This window comes from Eulemur rufifrons, chromosome 13, assembly GCF_041146395.1.
Source record: "Eulemur rufifrons isolate Redbay chromosome 13, OSU_ERuf_1, whole genome shotgun sequence".
Taxonomy (NCBI): Eukaryota; Metazoa; Chordata; class Mammalia; order Primates; family Lemuridae; genus Eulemur; species Eulemur rufifrons.
In genome coordinates this window covers 10,447,038-10,468,953 of record NC_090995.1, presented here as the reverse complement: position 1 = coordinate 10,468,953, position 21,916 = coordinate 10,447,038, and the positions used below count along the sequence as shown (strand labels likewise).

At 42.1% G+C, this 21,916-nt stretch overlaps 1 protein-coding gene across 1 annotated transcript in view; it reads left to right on the top strand.

Annotated features, from left to right (window-relative positions):
- Positions 1-21,916, top strand: part of PKD2 (polycystin 2, transient receptor potential cation channel) — a 35,065-nt gene that overhangs the window by 963 nt on the left and 12,186 nt on the right. The window contains exons 2-8 of the mRNA XM_069485362.1: positions 5,970-6,083; positions 9,692-9,825; positions 11,123-11,373; positions 13,024-13,248; positions 16,342-16,570; positions 18,488-18,655; positions 20,995-21,176. Coding sequence (XP_069341463.1) covers positions 5,970-6,083; positions 9,692-9,825; positions 11,123-11,373; positions 13,024-13,248; positions 16,342-16,570; positions 18,488-18,655; positions 20,995-21,176 — 1,303 coding nt within the window. The remainder of the gene's footprint in view (positions 1-5,969; positions 6,084-9,691; positions 9,826-11,122; positions 11,374-13,023; positions 13,249-16,341; positions 16,571-18,487; positions 18,656-20,994; positions 21,177-21,916) is intronic.

Genomic DNA, 21,916 nt, shown 5'->3' with positions numbered 1-21,916 from the left:
TGGCCTTGACTCTCCATTGCCCCCTCATCCTGGTCTGAAAAGGATAACAGGACCGTACAGTGTTATCCAAAGCGTGGGAGGGGTGCAGTTCGGGTGTCATTAATGACATGTTTTGGTGATGTCGTCTGTGCTTGTTTGGGGGAGGGAAGCTGTCGAGAACACCATGAACAGAATAAAATGATGTCTAGTTAGTTATTTGGCCTTTTCTAATTCTAGACATTTTTCTAAAACAGTTACAAAGAAAAGTTTACTGTCAAAAGCTTGGAAGTATGTTTTTAAATAGCTAAATCAATGCTCTTTGAGATTCCAACAAGATGATGAAGTCACCGGATACCCGCTGATAAATGTGTCGTAGTTCAGCGGGAGAGGAATTTTCAAATTTGTCAGTGCCCAGTAAGAGGACGCGAATTTTCCAATAGCAGATGGATGGGATCGTGTTTTTACAAAATTTCGTCAGTGGCATCCTTGCAAAAGTGTTGCATTTGTTCTTACCCTCCAAATGATTTTAATCTCCACTTTTAAGAGTTTCCATTCTGAGTTCTTTTTAATTTTCCCTGCCCTTCCCTTTCCGTCAGTTTTGAAAATCTTGCACAAAAATTATCCAGGTATTGTTCTAGCAATGTGATGAAGACCAGGTTAGGCCTACACTCCGATGCCAGTTCCAACACTCATTGGCTGTAAGACCTTGAGCAAGTTACTTAATCTCTCAGATCTCCAATTTTTGCATCTATTAAACTAGAAAAGAGAGAATCATAACATTTAGGTTTTTTCCTTTAATTTCAAAATATTAAGGGGGCACAAATGTTTTTGTTACGTAGATACCTTGTATAATGCTTAAGCTTTTGGTGTGTCTGTCACCAGAATAGTGTTCATTATACCCAACAAGTAAGTTTTTATTACATATCTCCTCACCTCCTTTCTTGGTTTCCAATGCCCTTTATATCTCTTTGGGCCCATAAATACCAATTTTTTAGCTCCCACTTATTAGTGAGAACATATGGTACTTGGTTTTCCATTCCTGAGATACTTAACTTAGGGTAATGGTCTCCAATTCCATCCAAGTTGCTGCAAAAGACATTATTTCATTCCTTTTTATGGCTGAGTAGTGCTCCAAGGTATGTATATACCACATTTTCTTTATCCGTATGTGAATTGATGGGTACTTAGGTTGGTTCCACATTTTTTGCCTTTGTGAATTGTGCTATGATAAAGATTTGCGTGCAGGTGTCTTTTTGATAAAATGACTTCTTTTCCTTTTGGGTGGATACCCAGCAGTGGGGATTGCTAAATGGAATGGTAGGTCTGCATTTATTTCTTTGAGGAATCTCCATACTGCTTTCCACAGAGGTTGTACTAATCTGCAATCTAATTTTATACTAACACGATGTATAAGTGTTCCTTTCTCTCTGCATCCACGCCAGCATCTGTTGTTTTTTCTACTTTTTGATGCCATTCTGATAGGGGTAAGGTGGTATCTCACTGTAGTTTTAATTTGCATTTCCCTGAGGATTAGTGATGTTGAGCATTTTTTCACATTTGTTGGCCATTTGTCTATCTTCTTTTGAAAAACTTCTGTTTGTGTCTTTTGCCCACTTTTTGTTGGGGTTGTTTTCTTCTTGCTGATTTATCTGAGTTCTTTGTAGATTCCGGATATTGGTCCTTTGTCAGATGTAGAATTTGTGAATATTTTCTCCCATTCTGTAGGTTGTCTATTCACTCTGCTTATTATTTCCTTTGCTGTGCAGAAGTTAATTTAATTAAGTCCCATTCATTTATTTTTGTTGTTGCTGTTTTTGCCTTTAGTGTCTTTGTCATAAATTCTTTGCCTATGCCAATGTCTAGAAGGGTTTTTCCTATGTTTTCTTCTAGAATTTTTATGGTTTCATGCCTTACATTGAAATCTTTTCTCCATCTTGAATTAATTTTTGTATATGGTGAGAGCTAGAAGTCCTGTTTCATTCTTCTGCATGTGGCTGTCCAATTTTCCCAGCACCATTTATTGAATAGGGCTTCCTTTCGCCAGTGTATGTTGTTGTCTGCCTTGTCGAAAATCAGTTGGTCGGAGGTGTGTGATTTTTTTTTTCTGGGTTCTCTATTCTGTTCCATTGGTCTATGACTCTACTTTTATACTAGTACTATGTTGTTCTGGTAGTTTAATTTGAAGTCACATAGTGTGATGCCTCCAGATTTGAATACTTAGTTCACTACTTGTTGAGAGAAATAAATGAGATAAGACATGTAAAATGTATAGCAAGTCTTTGCCATGTTGTTAGTCCTTCATGAAGATTATAAAAGTATACATTTTGGCTCTCTTTTACATAAGTACTTATACGAATTGATTTGATTCAGGGCATGGTAGGGGGCAAAATACCCTTTTTGGATAACGTGTGTGAGTAGATTAATAAAACACTAATACTTTTTAAGGTTCACTAATACTTTTTAGTATTATACTATTTAAAATATGCTTTTAAAAAATGTACACTGAAGTGAAAGAGAAGTTCCATAGAAGTTAATAAATAATGGTAAGTCACGTGATCCGTTTAACTCAGTTTAAGCATTTGGTAACACACCTAACCTTGTTTGAATAAACTCCATGATGGAATATAATGAAATGAAATGTGTTTTTATATGAGTATATGGACAAATTTATTTCTTTTAAAGAAAGATTTCAGGAAATTTAATTAGCTCATAGTTTTAAAACCTCTAGTCAAACCATATCAATGGTCTGATTAGTAGGAGAGGATACTCAGGAAATTTTCAACTGTAGAAAAATTTTTAATACATTTTATTTTATTATTTTTAAGACAGGTCTCTCTCTGTCACCCAGGTTGGAGTGCAGAGGTATGATCATGGCTTACTGCAGTCTCAAACTCTTCAGAGAATTAAGCAATTCTTCCATCTTAGCCTCCCAAGTAGCCAAAACTACAGTCACACGCCACTACGCCCAGCTTATTTTTTTATAGAGACAGGATCTCACTATGTTGCCCAGGCTGGTCTTAGACTCCTGGCCTCAATTAATCCTCCTGCCTTGACCTCCCAAAGTGCTGGGATTACAGGTACGAGCCACAGCGCCCAGCCTATGTCTCTTAAGAAGAAATATAGTTGACATTCTTGTCGCTTATTAAGTAAGCAACATTTAATAAACATTTAATAAATATTTAGCACCTACTGTGAAGACAGCATTGTGCTAGCTGCTACAAAAAGAAATAAGTTTGAATAGCACATTACCATTTTCCTATGTATATAAACCCAGAAAAGTGAAATAAATAACCATGAATGAGTGACAATTTTTTTTCCCCTTTTGGGATACCAGTGACAGAAATCTTACATGCACTATGTAAGCAGCATCCTAGGATCAGAACAGAAAGTAACTTTTGCAATTTCTAAAGGTAGGAGAGATTACTGAAGTCTGAAGTGGTCTAGAGTTTCCCTGGGAGTTTCTCACATTTCTAACTTTATGCAACTCAAACTTCCTGGGCACAGGTCCTCATTTATAAAATGGAGGAGTTGAACCTAATCTTAAAGACCTCATCCCAGAAGTGGCCCATGTCACTTCCACTCACACTTCATTGGCAAAGTTCTTAATCACGTAACCAAGGATCCCTGCAAGGGAGACTGGAAAATGGAATGTATTCATGTGCCCAGGAGCCCATGGCGGAGGGGAAGCTTTGCCCCTTGGGCAAATGTCTGGAGACATTTTCGGTTGTCCAATTTGTGTTCTGGCATTAGCTGAGCACCCTCTTAAAGAAAGCTGGACAGTTGTCCCTTGGCCCCCACATTCCACATTCTCCCTAACAGCTGGAGACACTGTTGTGCTGAACATGGGTGCCTGGAATGCTGGGAGGGGTCTCCCGCCACAGCTGGGACAGGTGTGGAAAAAGACACAGTTGATTTTGCAGAATGCCACTATTTTGGACATGAGCTCCATGCTTAACGGTTCTTACCCTATCAGCTCTGCCAAACATGGGAGGTAGTTGGCTCCAGGACAGCCATTTTTCCTATTTATGGTTACAGCCATTTCTTACCCACCAGAATGTAGAGGTCCCTGTATCCCAAGATCAACCTTACATACATACCCAGTGGGAAAATGGGATGAAATTTTTAAAGCAATAAATATTTGAGGAAGTAGAGTCATTTAGGAAAAGTAAACACATGGAAGTACATTATATAAAAATATAAATAAGGGGACTTTTTTTTTTATTTGAAATGTTTTATGCAAGAACCAGAATTAAACTGCCATAGGCCATTGCAAGTGTAGTTTGAATAAAATGTGATAGGAGTTTGTTTTTCCTATTTATAGGCCGAGCAGTACCATTTAGAAATATTAAGAACCATGACTGTTCCTTAGTGCACGGTTGTTTATAAATCATGGGAAAGAATGAAATCATTGACCAAGTGAGCCAGGGCAACAGTCTTCCCTGGTAGTAAATAGACCAGCAAGCTCTAGTGTCATGTATATTTCAGGCCTGGCCCCCAAAAGAAATCTACCCAAAGAGATGGTGTGGTTGAGTCCGGGGCTATTGAGCCTAATCTCTGGCTGCCTCTGTGTGATCCTGGGTCGTAATTTTCCATGTCATCTAAATTTGTAATAATTCTTTAATATGATAGAGTTTCTGCAAACAAACGTTCTGCTTGGTACATTTCTTTCGAGTGAGTAATTCACTGACAACTAGCAGATCTTGGCAGAGGCAAACCTGGTCATAAGTTTCGCTGCGCTCTCAGCGTGGTAAAACCTATTATGATGTGAACACAGTGTCTTTGAATTCCAATGCTGATTTTCCTAAAGGAAATCTGGGAGAAAAAAAGAAAAGGAAAGGAAATACCCCAATTTAGGAGAACTAATATGGTATCATGAGACTTGAAAAACACATACACGCTAGTGATGAACTCATTTCTTCGAGGTGAAAGATCGTGTCCTATTTTTCCTTCTCTATGTGGCTCGATGGTGGCTGTGTGAGTTTCCGTTATCGAGGGAGTTAAGGTCTGTAGAATAAAAGTGTGAGGCCACTTGCAGGGGCCGGGTTGGTTTCCATGAACAGCCGATCTAATCTAACTGAAAGGATTGAGAAGTTTGTCTTTTTTGGAAAACCATAAAGTTCTTCCAAGTAACCAGCAGTGTGACTTTACCACACTGTTCATTAACGGGGGTTTGGACGGCCACCATGTCTGTGTGCTGGCGGAGTCCAGAACTGCGGTCTCTGTCCCAGGCAAGCTCACGGAGGGTGACGTCATCCAGCCCAACTCTTTTTCCATCTGGGAAAATGTAGAACACAGTTGCTGATTCTACTCTTTTTGCAAAGAGAGAGAAAGAAGTTGGAGGAGTTGTTGCTTTTAATGATTAAATGTTCATTTTTAAAAACCTGTTGATCTGAGCAGGCTTAGGGAAACCGTTTCTTAAAGGACAGTGTCTGCTCATACAGCGCAGAGCATTTATGCCAGTGTGTTGGAAGCATGATAGATGTGTCCACATTGAAATGATGCTCCAGCCAGGACCTCTTGTCATCAGGGGTGACCTCGAAGGGATCATTTGCAACATAGTCACATCATGTACTTCACTGGGTTTAGTAGCAGGGTAATCACACCAGGTTGCATCCTCCGCAAGGAGGAAGAACTGATGAGTTATGCACAATTATTTAACCCCTCTGTTAAGCTACCCTCATTTCCTGTTCTCTTTCTCAATTTTTACTAAGCTATTTGCTAATGGGCATGGGAATTTAGAAAACAATGGGATCATTGCCTTCTGTCCTGTACTCTTGAGGAGACAGTAGAGCTTGATATATTCTTAAATAAAAGGTAGTCCTGCTAAAGCAGTTTCTCAGTTGCATCCAGAATGTGCTTTAAAAAAAAAAGACAGAAAGCAAAAAAGAAAATCTTCCTTACAGTTGACACTATTTAGTTTATATATTTTTTCCTTTTGCCATTCATGAGATTTCTTAAATATAATGACTTTTCTTTTCATTATTTTAAAGGTCTCTGGGGAACAAGACTCATGGAAGAAAGCAACACTGACAGAGAGAAATACCTTAAAAGTGTTTTACGGGAACTGGTCACATACCTCCTTTTTCTCATAGTCTTGTGCATCTGTGAGTAGAATATTTTCTTCCACGAATGGAAAGGTTTTGAAAATGTTTGACTTGTCAAAATCATAATTAAAAGGAAGCGTATATGCACCAAAAGGGTCCATGTGGAAGTTGCTTTTCTCACCGTGGGTTTCGATTCCAAATGGTTTTTATTTGGGTTTTTGTTTATTGACTGTCCCCCCTCTAGCAGAATGGAAACTTGGTAAGAGAAGGGTCCCAAAGCTGTGCCTGGCGACAGGAGGCTTTCAAAAAGGTACAAGAAAGAACATAAGCAAGTGCTGATGACTATAGCCTGCATTTAACACGAAGAAAGGGAAAGGTGAAGAGTTTCATTGCAGTTTAGAGTTTGGTCAAGCTCTTTTCTGTCCTCTGGTAAACATTAATTAAAAATTGGCATTATGTGACTGGCCAATTCATTGTCACTTGTGACCGTTTGCACTATGAGGTGCATGTGGCAACCTGCTCGACACCAAGAAGCCAAGTCAAAGGATTTTTGCATTAGATTTCTTAACAATGAATACAGTGTCACTATTATAACAGTGTCATTATTATTATCACACTGTCTTGATGTCAATTAACCTAAAGTCTACATAAGAATTGTTTCCAGCAAAATGACTTTCCAAGTTTAACTTTCAGGAAATACAAATGTTTCCACCGAATATTACTTTTATTGATGCGTATATTTAAAAGTCCTCTTCTGGCGGGCACATTGGCTCTCGCCTGTAGTCCCAGCACTCTGGGAGGCCAAGGCAGGAGGACTGCTTGAGGCCAGGAGTTCGAGACAAGCCTGGGCAACATAGTGAAACCCTGTCTCTGCAAAAAATAGAAAAATTCGCTGGGCATGGTGGCGCATGCTTATAGTCCCAGCTACTTGGGAGGCTGAGCCAGGAGGAGCCCAGGCTACTTGAGGTTGCAGTGAGCTATAATGACACCTCTGTACTCTAGTCCAGGCGACAGAGTGAGACCCTATCTCAAAAAAAAAAAAAAATTAAATTAAATTAAAAAGTCCTCTTCCTTTGGATTTAGATATGTTGTGTCAATGCCTTTGTTCTAATTCATTATTTCTTCCAAATCTTCAATAATTGCAGCCTTTTACTCTGCAGCAAACTTACTATAGACCCATCTCTTTCCTCATCCTCTCTTCTTTCAGTTTGTCCCTGCATCCTCTTGTAGGGGTAGGGGAGGGAAACCTTCGCCAGAAACTAGTCTTAGGAATTGTTTGCCTCAAAAGTCCAGAAAGTCACAGCAATAGATTGATCCTCCGAATCGAAGGGCGTTGCGTGATGAATTTCCATCACGTCCCCTAGGGAGCCTTTATGAGAACTGATAAGACAGCAGACTTATGAGTCCCGGTCCTCTAACCAAATTCCTCTGATAAAGGAGTTTATTCCTACAGTGTACACTTAGAAATGTTTAAAAATCAACACCAGCTTCGGAAAGAATCCCCTTTGTGTATGGAGAGAATGAAAATTTCATCAATATTTTAACAATGCCATTCTTATTACATTAACACTGCCTGCCTTGAATTTAATTAACTAAGTCCTAAAAGCTTCCTTAAAAATAATTTTTTAAATTTACTAGATTTCTGAAAATAAGATTCGTAAGTTGTAAAAGATAAAGGAAACATGTAAGTTTCTATAGTTGTAATTGTAATAAATTAAATATTGATTTATGTGATACCCCCACACTGGTTTTTAATGGTACTGGTAAGCTCCCAGTGAGTTTGAACAGGGAGATTGTCACCAAATGTTGGTGGCGTTGCCCATTTCCATTCTCTTGTTCACTAGTCCGTCTCATTTACTAATGCACAGAATTTTTCCTAGTGTGACCACTAAGTCAATTCAAGCCTCATGGTTCTTTGATTTTTGTATAGTGCTTTGCATTTAACCGTGGTTCCATTTATGTTTTTTCAGCTTCACGATGGTGTGAAAGTGATACACATTCAAGTAGAATCCTTACTTTGAATTTTGAATTTCGATCTTTTTCTGAGCTAGCAACATATGATACGATAGTCTTACATGAGTCGTTCACTGCTTATTATAAAATAGGCTTTGTGTTAGATGATTTTGCCCAACTGTAGGCTAACAAGCGGATGTGTTCTGAGCACGTTCAGGGTAGGCTAGGCTAAGCTATGATATTTAGTAGGTTAGGCGCATTAAATGCATTTTGATTTACAATATTTTCAACTTATGATGGGTTTATCATGACCTAGCCCCGTTGTAAGTTGAGACACATCTGTGTAGCACTTTGAGTTTATAGAATCCATTCAAATATATGTCCTTATCTTATCTTCAGTTGAGCATTACAAAAGCCCTAGATATTATTATTCTTATTTTCTAGATAACAGAATCAAGTTCAGAAGAGTTAAGCAGTTGTCCTAGATCCCTAGATCCCACGATCCCAAGACACCAAGACCCACAATCATGAACAGAGGCAGATACTCAGGATGGAGCAAAGCTGAAACTCAAACTCAGATAGTTCTCACTCCAAACCCAGGGGTCTTTTAGCTGCACCCTGCAGGGACTCATGCTGTAGCTGACTCTTGCAATGTGTACAGCTATCACTCAGATGTCCAGTGGACCAGCCCAGGGCCTGGTGCAGGGGAGGGACTGAGTTAATGCTTGCTGATTAGTCTGTTGCAATAATTACCCCTTCAAAGCTAGGAGGCGTTGTTTCTCTGCCTGTCCAGCAGGGGGTGCTACATAACCAAGGCAATCTGTCACTTTCCCTTTAGTGACGGCATTAAAGCCAACACAGAAATCTTGAGGATTTCAAAAGCAGTAATTAATAATATTAGATCATGAGCACTATAGGAAAATAAAGGAGATACATTTTCAAATCAGTTGCTAAAATACTTATATTTACATTCTTATATATAGTTAATACCATCTTTGTAAAACAAAGCATTTATATAATTTATCAAAATTCCTAATGGCAACAACAAACCCACAGGTAAAAAAAAAAAAAACCTCCAGAATGGTCTATATCAATCGATGAATGCAAAGTACGTTCTAATTTCAAGTTAACTGAAAATAATCAACGTACTCGTTTCATTGGTTTTGGGGAGTCATCCCTACTTACTCTTTTTGTATCCTATCACTCTTTCCCCTCGATCGAGTCTGCATTCACAGAAGGCTTTGCAGGGTGTATTGTCCTCATGTCTGTGCTTTGTGGGGACTGTGTGAGCTACACTTTCTTAAGGACAGAGATCACATCTTACTCACCTGCGTGACCAATACCTTGTTCTGTAAATGGATTAGAACTCTAAACCCTTAACTCTGGTCCAATACAGTTTTGAGAGGTGGTAGGAGCCACTGCATTCCAGCCTAGGTAACAGAACAAGACCCCGTCTCTTTAAAAAAAAAAAAAAAAAAATTTTAAAAAGTAAGCTGATTTTGTTTCACATAAGCCAATGTTAATGTTATGTACTTTTTGTGTAAGCTAGAGAGAGAGGCAGATGTCCTGGGAGAACGATGGGGGAAGGAAGGCAAGGGTGAGGGAAGACCTTATGTGGATATTTGTCCAGAATGCCCATCCACCAGGACAGCTGGCTGGGTGACAGTGTGTGCAGGTCCCCTTGTGGAGTTCATTTGGATCTTTCTGTGTTCCAGTGACCTATGGCATGATGAGCTCCAACGTGTACTACTACACCCGGATGATGTCACAGCTCTTCCTAGACACCCCAGTGTCCAAAACTGAGAAAACTACCTTTAAAACTCTGTCTTCAATGGAAGACTTCTGGAAGGTATTTGCAAATGACTTTGAAACTACCTCCTTATCACTGAAAGTTGTTCATGTGGCTTCGTAAGCCTCGGGTTTGCTAATGAGGACAGCGAGATTCAGGATGCTTAAATGCATATGGTCACGTGGCTAGAGAATGAGAAAAATCGACCTTTTTTCTAGCCTGGCAACCACTTCTTCATCCTAGTTTGTAATTCATTCATTCATTCATGATTCAGTATTTGTTGAGAACCTCCGAGAAGGTCAGGTCCATGAGGGAAGTTTGGTTGTTCTGTCTTGCTTCGTTTTTTGTGTTTTGTCCCTTTGCTAATGATGACACGTGTCCCCAGCTCCTAGAACAGTGCCTGATACAAAGTAGGCACATTCTCGCAAAGGTCTGCTTTCGTGAAATTCAACCCAACATTTCCAAATTGTCACAAAGTCCAACACAGTAGCAGGGCATACGCCATGGGTGATTATCATAGGAAAAATATGAAACTGATCTGAAAGATAAGGTGCTTGGAATCTAAGAAAATTGGAAGGGAAATTGGAAAGGAAATGATTATTTCTCCCTGGGGAGATGCTTTCTAAAACATATTATTAAATCCTGGAGTCAGAGCTGTTGATTTTTGGGATAGAGAAAACTGGGTCATGGAAACCTACTAGTGTGTAAAAGTACCTGGCATCCAAAACCACACCCCTGTATGACGCTTTCACCACCTTGGCTGGCCAAATCAGTCCATCTCTGTTGATCATCTGATAAGGACAGCACGCTGAGAAACAGCTAGAGACTTCTCACATGTACACGTTCCATGATAACAGATGCCAAGCTCTAGGGGGCAGAGAGGGGTTGGAGAGTTCATCCTACAGCAAAATAGTCCAGGCAAATAAAAGATCCACTAGATGGCAGGCTGGTGATCCACACTGTAGCCTTTTCTCTAAACATGTTTAGAGCCATGATTATGTGGGATGCTCTTTTAATAAGGGAAAGTTGAGTTGATCGTGGTCTTGGATTTATGCAACCACCACCCCACCTTTAGTGCTAGAACCAAAATGAGTTGCTATTTATTAAGAAAGTAAGCATGCCAGAAATGGGTTTTCCAAACGCAGGAAACTTGGCTCAGAGGGTCTTGCCCAAAGCCTCACAACTAGCAAGTGATGGCGCAAAATCCAAACCCAGATCTCTCCCACAACAAAACCCACTCTCATCGCTCTACCCTCGCCGTAGAGTTGCCGAACGCTTGGTCCCACGAACGTTCCAGGCAGGAGCAGGACGAGCTGCTGAGCCCAGACCTTCTGAAAGATCTTTCCTTCGCTTTCAGTTCACGGAAGGTGCCTTACTAGACGGACTGTACTGGAAGACGCAGCCCCACAACCAGACGGAAGCTGACAACCGAAGTTTCATTTTCTACGAGAACCTGCTGCTGGGGGTACCGCGTATGCGGCAACTCAAAGTCAGAAACGGGTCCTGTTCCATCCCCCAGGACCTGCGAGATGAAATCAAAGAGTGCTACGATGTCTACTCCGCCAGCAGTGAAGACAGGGCTCCGTTCGGGCCGCGAAATGGAACCGCGTAAGTGTCGGTGGCCCAGGGCCACCCGGTCACGTTCATGCATTCGTTCTTTTTTGCATTAGCTCTTACAAATAGATTTTTGTTCGGAAGGCGGTTACCTAAAGTGTAAGGCTTGTGAGGGGGTTTTCTGTCTGGTTTAAGGCCCATTTTTCTCAAACGTTTATGATTTTCAGTATTTATTTGTATACGTGCATATTTGCAGGGGGGTTGCACACTTTGGTAGCCATACTTCAAACATCTTGTGTATTAAGGGACGACACTTATTATTTTAGAAGTACTGTAGTTATTACGAAGAATTGGGGAAAGCCTCACAGCGGTCTCAGGTGGGCCTCTGGGGAGAGACAGTGGTCAGAGTTGTCTTCTAAGCTTTGCTAATTCTGCCAGGTCATCTCGATTTTTTTTCTTGGGAACAGAATCACCCAGAATCCAGATTTGTTAATATACAACAGCGCAAACACCTTTCTGACAACCAGATTCCTTATCTACCATCCAGCGCACACTCTGTTTAGTGCTAGGGCCCATAAGAAACAAATTTAGTAAAAATCCAGACACTTAAAGCAAAAGGACTGAGTAATCTCGAAGGACTTTTTTCCAGGTGATGATAGTGATTTTGCTTTTTTTTTTTTTTTTTAGAAACAGGGTCTTGCTATGTTGCCCAGGCAAGCCTCAAACAATCCTCCTGCCTCAGCCTCCCAGAGGAGCTGAGAGACTACAGATGCATGCCACCGACACCTGGCTTTACTTTGCTTTCTAACGCTCCTTTTTCTAGTTCCTGCAAAGCACAAGCACACCCTTCATCTGTGCGATGCCTTTTCCAAAGTTTTACTCATTAATCTCACATGATTAAAAAGAGAAATGTATACAGCCACTGTTCTGTGCCAGACACTACTGAAGAAGTGATTTCATGCATTGTCTCATCTCCTCTTCACAAAACAACTATAAATAGGTATCCTCTCCATTTTATAGATGCAAAAACTGACACTCACTTACCCAAAGCATCACCGCTAGTAAATGCAACTGAGCCGGGATTTAACCAGCCTGGATCCCAAACTCGTGTTTCTTCTACTACACAAGTTGCCTCTTCCACGTTAACTATGCTGTCAGGGTGGCTTCCTGACGCCCTCAGCTCCCATCAGGATTCACGCTTCCCGGGGACAGGGACTCTGTTTTGTTCACTGCCGTGTGTCCTCAAAGCCTTGAACAATGCCTGGTGTGTAAAGATGCTCAATAAACGTGTGTTGGATGCGAATGTGAAGAAGTGATAGAACCGTGACTCTACCCTCAAAAGCTTTGGGACGAAGCCAGGCACGGTGGTGTGCACCCATAGTCCCTGCTACTCAGGAGGCTGAGGTGGGAGAATCTCAAGTTCAAGCCCAGCCTGGACAACATAGCAAGACACTGTCTCTGAAAAAAAAATAGTTTGGGGACGAAGTTGACCTGAGTTGACCTCACTAAGCCTCGGGGCCCTCGTTCCTAAAATGGGGCTAGTAGGTGTGTGAGAATTAAACAAAAAAAAACCTTACGAAGTTCCATGTCAGGGACATTCCCCAGCTCAATAGGACTTATGACATTCTTTATGTCACCGGGGTAACTGTCAGTAGTGTACCGCTGATTTTGCCCCATTGTTGTTTGTTTTTGTTTTTTAATTAGCTGGATCTACACGAGTGAAAAAGACTTGAATGGGAGCAGCCACTGGGGGGTAATCTCGACCTATAGCGGCGCCGGCTACTACCTGGATTTGTCGAGGACGAGAGAGGAAACAGCTGCCCAGGTTGCCGGCCTCAGGAGAAACGTCTGGTTGGACCGAGGCACCCGGGCGACTTTTATTGACTTTTCGGTGTACAACGCCAACATCAACCTGTTCTGCGTGGCCAGGTGCGTGTCGAGGGCGCGCGACCCTCCTGTTTGTGTGTCGCTGTGTGTACGTCCCGTTCTGGAGCCAGGACAGAGGACCTTGGCCTGCAGTTGGCTAAATGAGGGTGCCAGGGGTCCGGACTGACAGCAAGGGGGTGAATCCTGAAGCCTTCCTGGGATAAGGATATTTGGGGAAGGGAGTCGGGATCCGAGATAGAATATTACAAGTAGGAAAGAACCTTACGTCTTGTCCAAGTTCATCCCAATGCTAGAACCTTTCCAGAAAAACCACTGTGTTTTCCCAGCATCTGTCCTCACCCACTGCAAGGATGATCGGTGCTTCATGCTTCTCACCAAGCACCCCGGCCATCAGCTCTCGACTCATTGCTCCGAGTGTCCCACTTTCAGACGACGTCCGTGCTGGCAAGACACAAGCACGGCGGTCTGCCAGGTACCCAGGTGCCTGCTCATGCCCAGGGCCACCAGAGGCACAGAAAGTCCCTTCCACAGATCCTGTGATGTTGCTGTCGTGCCCACTCTGGGAGAGAGTAAGGAAAATGACAAAAATACCAATGGCCTATCTGGGCCTCTTGTTCATATATTCATTCAGCAAACATTTATTGGACACTTAATATGTCTCAGGCACTGTTGTAGGATCTTGGGACACATCAGTGGACCAGACAAAAATCCCTGCCCTTGCAGAGCTGGCATCCAACCTGGAGGAGATAGATAAGAGACAATAAGTAACAAAAGAAATAAATAAATTATATAGTATGTTAGAAGGTAATAAGTGCTATTTTAAAATTTTTAAAAAAGAAAGAAAAAGAGCAGGGCAAGGAAGATCCAGAGTTTACCCACTGTAATCTTCCCGGTGAGCATGTTGGCAACACCCAGGCATGGATTCCCTGCAGTGTTTACACACAAAATAAGAAGGGTATATTCTCATAATAGTCTTACTTTGTCATCATGCTTGAGATTAAACCCAATTCTGCTTTACACGGCCAGTTGCATGTTGCCAGACCTTGTGTTTAACAACTTTTGCAGAAAAGAATATCACATTAAATCAATTACACGTTGAGTATCTCTTATTCAAAATACTTGGGACCAGAAGCGTTTGAGATTTTCGGATTTTTTTCAGATTTTGGAATCCTTGCATATATATAATGAGATATCCCAGGGATGGAAATTCATTCATGTTTCTATCCACCATATACACAGAGCTCGAAGGTCATTTGATTTTTCCCTTGAGAACATAGAATAAACCGCATTTGGCACCTGCATTTTGACTGTGACCCACGACATGAGGTCAGATGTGGAATTTTCCACTTGTGACGCCCCATCGGTGCTCAGAAAGTTTTGGGTTTTGGAGCATTTCAGATCTCAGATTTGCAGGGTCTCAACCTCTAGTAGTGATTGCTAGAAACAAATGAAAATTGATTGCAGTTGTTGAGTTTTGCCTGATGATTCGAGTGGGGATAGAAAGAGAAGGATAAACACAGGCAGGCCCCTCCGACTGACACACATGTATCTATTTATAGAAAGTCTTAGCATTTCTTTCACTTCCACCCCGTACTGCAAGGACATTGTCAATGCAGTTACTTCATTTCCCTACGCTGTGCTCTGAGCTCCTGGCAGTGGTTGACACACAGAGGGCCAGAACGCACCAAAGAGGGGTGACCGCACAGAGGGGCCACTTCCTTCCTTTTTGAGTTCCCACCGAGGCTGTCACGCGGGAGGCTGTTGGCTTCCGTGTTGCTCCGCTGAGTTTTTGGTTCTCCGCACTCTTCTCCAGCACATCAGATAGGAGAGAAAGAACAGGAGAATTGACGATGAAGAGAGAGGAAGAATTTTCCCATTTCTTTGACCCGTTCTCATTTGCCGTCGCCCCTGCCTGTACGGATGCTCAGCCCCAAGGCGTGGCTGCCACCTTGTCATGGGAGAGACAGTCATGGCTAGGAGGTGACGAAAAGGGCTTTTTAAAGGGCTTAAAATTAAGGAGCTAGAGATTCCATTTCTAGTTAGATGGGAAGACTGTGCCATTAAGGGAGTCACTCAACTTTGTCAGCGTAGCACCTACAGAATGGGGATTGGGCAAGAAAAGAATCCTCAGTTTAATTCTGGTAGAGCACTAAAGACCAGTGTGGTCAGCATGAATGTAAAACAGTGTACATTACGGTCTCAGGCAATCAGACATGTATTGAGTACCTGCCTAGTATCTCTAACGCTCTGATAAGGGGAGCAAAAAGTATTCAGGAGGGCAGACTGTTCAGTGCTGCTTAGGTGTTACCCAATGAATGAATGAGAGACTCAGTTTCTATCTTTATATATGTACAAAGTGTTTATCCTACTTCTCAACTAGATCGTACATGTTTTGAGTGCATGGCTTATGTTTCTTTATGTTCTTAATGTTGCCCAAGAGAAAGACTTGCATTTAGTAGAAGTCCTAGAAAGACTTGTTTGTTGATTAGCTTTTACATTTAAAAAAATTATACAACATTTTGGCCAGGCGCGGTGGCTCACGCCTGTAATCCTAGCACTCTGGGAGGCCGAGGCAGGAGGATTGCTTGAGCTCAGGAGTTCGAGACCAGCCTGAGTAAGAGCGAGACCCCGTCTCTACTAAACATAGAAAGAAATTAGCCAAACAACTAAAAATAGAAAAAATTAGCCAGGCATGGTGGCCCGTGCCTGTAGTCCCAGCCACCCGGGAGGCTGAGTCAGAAGGATCGCTTGAGCCCAGGAGTTTGAGGTTGCTGTGAGCTAGGCTGATGCCACAGCACTCTAGCCCGGGCAAGAGAGTGAGACTCTGTCTCAAAAAAAAAAAAAAAAAAATCATACAACATTTCAAGCAGTATAAATACCAGAAAAGTAGAAGGAAGACAGAAGGAAGTGATCCTTTTGGGCAGAAAGACCTTGGAACGTCTTAGTCCTTTTGTAGCACAAAATTGTACAAGGGTTGAGTTATTAGCTGTGATAAAAATGTTTTGCCACTAGTTAAGGGTGACTCACAGTGGTGGTTTTGTTACGTTATAGTGCAGGGACAGAACAGATGGACATCTTTCCTAGCGACATCCATGTGTCGTTGTTACTGTTTTAATTGCTCTTATTGCAACGCAGGTTATTGGTTGAATTCCCGGCGACAGGCGGCGTGATTCCATCTTGGCAATTTCAGCCGGTAAAGCTGATCCGCTACGTCACAACTTTCGATTTCTTCCTGGCAGCCTGTGAGATTATCTTCTGTTTCTTTATCCTCTACTACGCGGTGGAGGAGATATTGGAAATTCGCATCCACAAACTACACTATTTCAGGAGTTTCTGGAATTGTCTGGATGTTGTGATCATTGTGGTAGGTTGGAGAACGACACCAAATTCCCTGCTGTGTTCTAAAGCATGTTAAGTCGAGCCTATAGCCTCAGCATCGTGGATCTTGATAGTCCCAAGAAAGTATCTAAAAGTTCTCTGCAATTATATCAACTTCTGTGTTATCAATTATTTTCTCCTTTTGCGTGAGTGACCTTTCTGAACATGGAGACGCATTTCTGGGCAGCTCTCATTTAACCAGAATAACTCAGTCATTCGGATTTGGCTTTGCCCTGCCTTGTGAATTGTGGAGGAGAAAGCACTGTTTTGTTGTGTTTGTTTTTTTTTTTTACTAGTTTTATCTTTCTTCAACTGCTAGTAAAAATTAATTTCTATTTTTCTGCACATGTGAAAAGTGATGGGAAGAAAAAAAAAAAAAAAAAACACCCTGAAAATATTTTGGGGTGGCAGAGAAAACCTCCCGCAGTGTAAAATTTTCTTCCAGTAGTCCACAGAGTACGAAATTTAAGTTGTAGCCATCAAAGTGTTCTGGCTGAGCTACGAGAAATCAGAAGGCAGAGTGATAGGGTCAAGACTGTGGCATCTTGGCCGGGCGGGGTGGCTCACGCCTGTAATCCTAGCACTCTGGGAGGCCGAGGTGGGCGGATCATTTGAGCTCAGGAGTTCGAGACCAGCCTGAGCAAGAGCGAGACCCCATCTCTACTAAAAATAGAAAGAAATGATATGGAGAGCTAAAAATATATATTAAAAAAATTAGCCGGGCATGGTGGTGCATGCTTGTAGTCCCAGCTACTCGGGAGGCTGAGGCAGGAGGATCCCTTGAGCTCAGGAGTTTGAGGTTGCTGTGAGCTAGGCTGACGCCACGGCACTCACTCTAGCCTGGGCAACAGAGTGAGACTCTGTCTCAAAAAAAAAAAACCTTTTAAAAAAAAAAAAAAAAGACTGTGGCATCTTGTAGATGCTGGACCTGCCCTTAACTTGGGGATAACGACTAAGGTGTTTCCCGTTCATCGTAATCAATTAATTAAATAAGCATCCTCTCATTCACTTCCTTCCAGAGGCCTCTGTGTAAATGTGATTTTTTACGAGCTGTTCTCCGTTTAGCAATAACAGATAACCTTTTTCTAAGTCCTGGTATACATTAAGCGTAGAACACGCTTAATTGTTTGATGCTTAGAAGTTGGGATTGGCATAGCTGTGCCGTGTATTATTCTGTGTCCTTCCTTCCCACTGTCCTGCGACAGAAATGACCCTCTGAAATCCCCATAAAGGCTGCATTGCCCTATTAGTGTTCCGTTTTCTATTAGCCTTCCTCGAGGGAATTAGTCTTTCCCTCAACCCACTCTTAAAAATTTGTTTTCCTTTTTTGAAGCATTTCCATTGTCGTTAGCAAACCATTTGCCACTAGAATTAGCTGAAAAAATATAGCAAATATGTTATTCTTGTGGGAGTGAGATAACCCTGAAGACATCGGGTGAGTATAACAGGGAGCCCTAGAATGAATACACTGGTGAAGAAAAACTAGTTATTTTTTTTTTTTTTTTTGAGACAGAGTCTCACTCTGTTGCCCAGGCTAGAGTGAGTGCCGTGGCGTCAGCCTAGCTCACAGCAACCTCAAACTCCTGAGCTCAAGCGATCCTCCTGTCTCAGCCTCCCGAGTAGCTGGGACTACAGGCATGCACCACCATGCCCGGCTGATTTTTTTCTATATATATTTTTAGCTGTCCATATAATTTCTTTCTATTTTTAGTAGAGATGGGGTCTCGCTCTTGCTCAGGCTGATCTCGAACTCCTGAGCTCAAACGATCCGCCCACCTCGGCCTCCCAGAGTGCTAGGATTACAGGCGTGAGCCACCGCGCCCGGCCTGAAAAACTAGTTATTTTAAGGTGAGTTGTAGATTTCTAAAACACTGTAACAAAACATAAATCTTTTGTTTTCCAGCTCTCAGCATTAGCGATAGGAATTAACATACACAGAACATCAGATGCGGAGGTGCTACTGCAGTTTCTGGAAGATCAAAATACTTTCCCCAACTTTGAGCATCTGGCCTTCTGGCAAATACAGTTCAACGACATAGCCGCTGTCACGGTCTTTTTTGTCTGGATTAAGGTAATTTATAAATTTCACATTCCAGATTTTTAGTACTATTTCTTTCTTTCTTTTTGTTAGCACGAGTCCCACAAAATGGCGAAGGACTTGAGTTTGGAATTCAACCCATTGGCCAAAGCTGCTCCATGTTTTACATGTAATGCAAACCAGTCAGACGCGTGGCGTCACTCCTGTGCCTGTGACTAACGCTGCTTTTCCTGCCATCTGAATTCTTGCACGATCTGTCCCTGTAGGTTTTGTTTAACCGATGCAGTAAGAGGACGGCCCCAGGCTGCCCTGACACCAGCTGGTCTGAATTTCACCTTCTGTGGGGTGATCAGGTGGAGGACGAGAAAGCGGAGAAGGGATCAGGTGGTGGGAGGGAGAGATGCTGCACTTGGAAATGATCGCTAGAAGGGACTGCAGCTGTTCCAGGTGGAGGCCGTAAGGGAAGCTTTATCTAGAATGAGGTTGGAACAGACACCTCTTCCGAGCAGTTCCTTGCTCACTCATTTCCTTCTTGTCCCAAGGCATGACGTGCATTTGCGTGTACATGAAAGGTGAGGGCATTGCATATACAATAAGCCTCAATTCTGGAGATGCAGGAATTTCAGGAAATTCCGGGCCAGCTGCCCCCCCCCCATCTCCAGCCCAGGCGCTAGGATTGTGCGGTCCAGACAGTAGCCACTGGCCACGTGTGTGGCAATTTAAATTTAAAATTAAGATAACTACAATTAAAAATTCATTTCCTCAATCCTACCGGCCACATTTTGTGTGTTCAGTGTCTGTATGTGGCTAGTGTCTTAGTGGAAATATAGAACACTTCCATCATCGCAGAAAGTTCTCTGAAACCGCGCTGTCCTAGGAGGTACTCGCCCATGGTTATATATTCCTGAATTGGTGTTCTAACCTTCGCTGTCCTAGGAGGTACTCGCCCATGGTTATATATTCCTGAATTGGTGTTCGAACCTTCCTGGAAGGTTCATCAAAGGACGGAGAGACCTCATCCTGTATTTCTCATGCTGCTTATTCAGTGACATGTTTGTTCAAGAGAAACCATCACTAAAGCACCAAATCTTTATGATAAAACAGTGATAATAATCTAGATCTCACATGAATTTGGTTTGTATTAAGTAATGTGATTACAACCCTCAAAAAAAATTTCACCGTGGCCAGAAACAATGCACAAGAGAACTTTAAGTAAAATTCTAGAGATTTTCGTCCACTGTGTTTCTCAGGCTGTTGTGTTTTATTTAATGCTTCTCTTGGACATATCTTGCACCCAGCACTTTACCATTAAGTTCTTCCAGGCAGGGACCATGACACAGCTTCTCATACCCCTCCATGTTTAGCCGATGCAGTAAGAGGTCATCTCCCTAGGGCTGCGTGGCTTGTCATACCCTCTGGGCCACAAGCTGCACAACCCTCAGTGCCTTCTCTACAGAAATGCTCAATACGGTTTTGCAGTCAGGCAGAGCTGGGTTCAACCTCTGGCTCCGAGCCCCGACTGTCTCCTGGGGACAGAAGGCCAATATTGCCGTCACTGCAGAGATTTGAGACAGCCCTCCGTGAAGCCCCCCCCACATAGCGGATGCACAATAAATGACAGTGAATAATACGCAGTGAGAATTGCCTTGGTTTTTTTTTAATTCATTTTTATTTGGAGAGTTTGTATCTCTCTTAATCCTTTCTTGGGGAAAAATATCACTAGTCGTTTTAATTATAATTGAACCTGTTTTCACTGCATTTTAATCGTCGCGTAAAATGTAAGCGATGTCACTCTACTCACTGCTGTGTTCCCAACTCTAGGAACAGTGCCTGGCAGTTGCTGAGTGCTCACCAAATACTTTCTGAATGGCAGAATGGAAGTTGCTGGATTTGACCAAAAAAAAAAAAAGTCATTTCTCTCTTTTTTTTTTATTGTGGTAAATATGCATAACATAAAATTTAACCACTCTAACCATTTTTAAGTGTACAACTCAGCGGCATTAAGTACATTCACAGTTTGTGCAACTATCTGTAATATGGGTTTCTAGAACTTTTTCTCATCTAACCTGAAACTCTGTGTCCATTAACCACTAACTTGCCACCCACCCACCCCCAGCTCCTGGTCACCTGTATTCTACTTCCTGTCTAGGTGAAATTGACTACCCACAGGTCCTCATAGAAGTGGAATCCTGCAGTGTTTGTCCTTTGGGTCAGGCTTGTTTCACTTAGCATGTTTTCAATGTTCGTCCGTGTTGCGGTGTGTGTCAGAATTTCATTTTTTTTTTTTAGGACTGAATGACATTTTATATCGTATGTATATATCCCATTTCGTTTCTCCGTTTCTCTGTTGACATCTTCCTTCTCTTTTACAGCTCTTCAAATTTATCAGTTTCAACAGGACCATGAGCCAGCTCTCCACGACCATGTCGCGGTGTGCCAAAGACCTCTTTGGCTTTGCTATCATGTTCTTCATTATTTTCCTAGCTTACGCCCAGTTGGCATACCTTGTCTTTGGCACTCAGATTGACGACTTCAGTACTTTCCAAGAGTGTATGTAAGTATGTATGGAAGGAAGGAGAAAAATTTAATCAGAGATGTCACTGCCTTCTCAAGGATAAAGAAATCTTCACAGTCACCATTTGACTACCAAGTGTTTAAAAGTAGTTATTTTAAATAAGAATTAATTACCTTTTCAGAAACATTGAGCCACCAATACAAAAAAGACAAGACATTGTAAAATGCTGTTGCTTAACATAGCAGCCCTAGAGTAGTAAGATATAGTAGAACAGTAAACCAACACTATCCAAAGGCCAAAGTCTTCTTAGCACCAAATGCAGATGGTAGCTTTGAAAAGGCCATTTGCCTATATATATATATATTTTTTTTTTGAGACAGAGTCTTGCTCTGTTGCCCAGGCTAGAGTGAGTGCCGTGGCGTCAGCCTAGCTCACAGCAACCTCAAACTCCTGGGCTCAAGCAATCCTCCTGCCTCAGCCTCCCTAGTTGCTGGGACTACAGGCATGTGCCACCATGCCCGGCTAATTTTTTCTATGTATATTTTTAGTTGTCCAGATAATTTCTTTCTATTTTTAGTAGAGACGGGGTCTCACTCTTGCTCAGGCTGGTCTCGAACTCCTGACCTCCAGCGATCCACCCGCCTCGGCCTCCCAGAGTGCTAGGATTACAGGCGTGAGCCACCGCGCCCGGCCTTGCCTATATTTTTATTCCTGTTGAATATTGCTGCCATATATTTTGAACTTCAGGTAATTTTCTAAGAGAAAAAAAGGTATTTCTT